The 3755-nt window shown below is 35.2% G+C and overlaps 1 protein-coding gene across 2 annotated transcripts in view; it reads right to left on the minus strand.

Moving 5' to 3' along the window:
- The window catches only part of kcnt1a (potassium sodium-activated channel subfamily T member 1a), a 46991-nt gene that overhangs the window by 27486 nt on the left and 15750 nt on the right, over nucleotides 1–3755 (minus strand). For both annotated transcript variants that reach the window (XM_014006542.1, XM_014006544.1), the window contains 4 exons: nucleotides 3337–3384; nucleotides 2718–2766; nucleotides 2439–2498; nucleotides 1794–1868 (listed from right to left, as the gene is read on the minus strand). In XM_014006542.1, the coding sequence (XP_013861996.1) occupies nucleotides 1794–1868; nucleotides 2439–2498; nucleotides 2718–2766; nucleotides 3337–3384 (232 nt within the window). The remainder of the gene's footprint in view (nucleotides 1–1793; nucleotides 1869–2438; nucleotides 2499–2717; nucleotides 2767–3336; nucleotides 3385–3755) is intronic.

Raw genomic sequence — 3755 nt, forward strand, 5'->3', positions numbered from 1 at the left:
CATCCTGATTTAGTAAATGGATATTCTGAAACTAGCGATCGTGAGCAGCTGTGTGCTTTTATTTTTTTCTGTCAGGCTGTCGGAGCACTACTCCTCTGTCCGGTGCTGGTGTGGGGTGAAAATCCTCCACCTCAGACGTTCAGAGATGTAACTGTCTGCGATACTGTGGTCACTTTTCATGTAGCATCAATTATGCTAATGCTAGCTGCCTGTCACGTTCTCTCGACCTGGCCACACCTCCGCTCTCTAACCCCACCTCCCCTACCCACACCCCCTCCCCTACCCACTTTGATGCATTTTTCAAATTTCGCCTTGGGGCAGAGTTATCTTTTCACAGGGGGGTAAGTTACACAAAGTCCGATATAACACTGTGCACATCAAAACATTAAACCTTTGCGTGAGAAATCAAAAATATTGTGAGGTAATGCGAAAGTATTGTGAGGGAACACAAAGGTCTTGCGAGGAAAAGCAAAATAAAATAAAATAAACACCCATGTACCTTTGTATTAAGAAGACAAGTACCATAAAAAACAGTTGCCATGGTGCTTTCACCCCTTCTCTCCTAGAATCCTACCAGCATCTCTCCGGACCAGTAAATGATGCACAAATACTGACCACAGAGCAGATCGAGCCTCTGTTGCTCCACGATAATGAACTGTGTGGTTTAACAGCTTCATGTTAACACTTTACAATCTTCAGTGAGATCAAATCACAATTTTCAGTCCTGAGACCGCACATGTTTCAGTCAGCCTTAGAGATGTGATACAGATCCTCACACTATCCAGTTTTCCTTCACACACACTCACTGGGATAAGACTGGGATGTTCAATTTATTACTTTATTTACTTTACTTTACTTTACTTTATTACTTACTTGTCCCTGTAAGTTATTTCTCTGACTATTTCATTAACAAATGTTGAGACAGTAGTAAAACTGTTTCTATTTCTCTATTCTCTCTGTATTGGTTTCGTGTTTTTATTTTTCAACATTTTTCTGTAAGGTTTTTAAATTAAGTAATGGTCCCACTTATTTCTCCGATTTAGTTTTTCCTTAAAATAGGTCTTTTCACTCAAAGTTAAAACTAAAACTATAAAAACTGATTTTGGTTGTTATCACTCTTTTTTAATAAATATAACCAAGTTTTTTTTTTTTAGAATTTAATATTTTTAGTTTTATTTTAATTCTAGTTTTGATAGCTAATTGAAATTTAATCAAATGTCATTAATTTTCTTTTAACCCAACGTTATTCACTTTTTGATACACTTCTGTTTATTTACTTTTACCAAAGTTTTATTTACGTTTTGGTTTTAGTACTCTTCTAGGCAGAATTCACGTATTTGGTATTCTACAGTATTTACAATTTCTTATTCATACCACTGTATTTGCTCAGTTGAAAAGCTTGATTATTACATTCCAGTCACATTTTAGACAAGTTGAAATGCCAATGAAGAGCATGACAAGTTTGTTAAAGGTAACACTTTTTCTGCTTTCATAGTTCAGGATGTTGCTAACATGTTTTTATACGTAAAACACACACATGATTTAATCTAATGGTCCTCAAAGTTATATATGCACAGATGATCCATATAAAGGTATAAATGCATAAACAATAAATGGTAAAGGTAAAGGTAAAGGTGAAATGTCAGTCATTATGAGCATTCCAAGTCTGCGTGCAGAAATACATAAATAAATATACAGACAATTAGAATAACTCATAGTAAAGTTGGCAACAAATAAAAAAAAATTACGAAGAGCAATGACAAACCGTAAGAAACCAATTATAGGAAACTTACTGTTATAATGAAGGGAACTGTGTTGATCATCTCCAGAAGAAACGACACCTGAAATATCTGCTCCCAGATGTTTCCCTAAAAACAAATGTTCCAGAAAAAAAAAAATAAATAAATAAACAAATAAATAAAAACGGATCAACTGTTTTCATCCATCCATCCATCCATCCATCCATCCATCCATCCATCCATCCATCCATCCATCCATCCATCCATCCATCCATCCGTCCATCCATCCATCCATCCATCAACCTAACATTTGTGGGAGGAAACTGGAGTACCCAGATGAAACTCGGCACAGAAAGACCCCAGGTCGGGAGGTGATCTTATGACCCTCTCACCGAGAGATGACAGCTCTTAACACTGTGCTGCCCTATCAACACACACACCCACACAAACACACACACATACCTGTATATACAGTATATATAGTACTGTATGTATCCTTCACCAACCACTCACTTCCTCACCTCAACCAATCCTTGATTCTTATTGTTGCTGTGACAAATGACTTTGCTTAATTATACCACTTATAGACTGACAGTCTAATGCTGCATGCTTGAGTTGTACAGAATGCATTAATCATGATGGAACATTACGGTTTTTTTTTGTTTGTTTTTGTTTTTACATTTTATAACTTATTCTCACCTTGTAGCTCAGATACATGAGTAACATTGTCTCCAGGAAGCTGATAATGGCCACAATTACCTGAACAAACAGGAAAACAATAAACATAACATGTAAATACCTTACAACAGCCTACAGCATATCAGAAACATTTAAATAGTAAAAAATATGAAGTGTTTTCTTTTCAATAATTGGTTTAAACATTTATGCTTTAGATTAAAGATGGGTCAAAACACATATTCAGATTGTGCAACTATTCCTTTATTATTTTGTATTTCTCTTAATTTGGTTTTGACTCACTTGAATGGCCCAGACTGGAGCCTTCCTGTCCACCCAGAAGATCAATGCCCTAACAGAAAGAGCACATACAAATAAACACAAAAACATTTCTTTACATTGAAATAAACAATTAGCTACCCTACATGCCAACGTTTTAAACAAAGATCTTGTGTGATCTGTGTTGTGTGATGTCTATGAATCTCAGCTACTACCAAACCAAACTTAACTTTAATATCTGTAAAATATATCAAGTTATGTCCATTTATGTGTTTGTTAAGATCAATTAGCTGTGGCAGCCACCTTATAATGGATTCATTTTAAAAGTTAATCGGCTGTAGATGTACATTCAAGATTCATTTTCTGAGAGTTTTGTTTAAATCCATCAAGTGGTTTGATATTTTGCTAACAGACAAATAAAGTTACACATGCAGTTACATGACTGCCCACTTTTTAAGACAGTGAGCAAAAAATAAATACCTCCACAGATCCTAGCAGAAGTACATACAATAATGAGCTGAGATTAAAATCTTGATCAAAGCTGCTGAGCATGTGCCTTTTGCAGGTTTTAATAAGCATCTGATAAGTGGCAGAAATGGGACAACAAATTAAATCTGTTCACAGTAATCACATCTCTGCCTACCAGTTAATTTCTCTGTCCTGCACCGATCCATTCCACAAGCAGTCGACGCTGAAAAGCAGCAATCAAAGGGAAGAAAAGAAATCAAAAGAAGAAAAAAAAAACCTCATGAATATATGAAAAGATCTCCCGTTTGCCAGGTCAGAAAGGTTAATCCATTAGTCTCTTTAATATTCATGCACATTTAAATCACAGTTTCTCAACTTTACACTTAATATGTTAACTTTGTGCAGGTCTTTTTGTGAAGTACCAAATCCAAACTAAAACCCTAGAAGAAATGCCTGTCACCATATATATAAATATACTGTACATATACTGTGTGTGTGTGTATATATATATATATATATATATCTTCTGGTGCTGAGGGCAAAACAACATTTTCCCCTATTTCTTTTAATTTCTGTTAACTTATTATCTATCAA

The sequence above is a fragment of the Austrofundulus limnaeus genome, unplaced genomic scaffold (assembly GCF_001266775.1).
Source record: "Austrofundulus limnaeus strain Quisiro unplaced genomic scaffold, Austrofundulus_limnaeus-1.0 Scaffold36, whole genome shotgun sequence".
Classification (NCBI taxonomy): domain Eukaryota; kingdom Metazoa; phylum Chordata; class Actinopteri; order Cyprinodontiformes; family Rivulidae; genus Austrofundulus; species Austrofundulus limnaeus.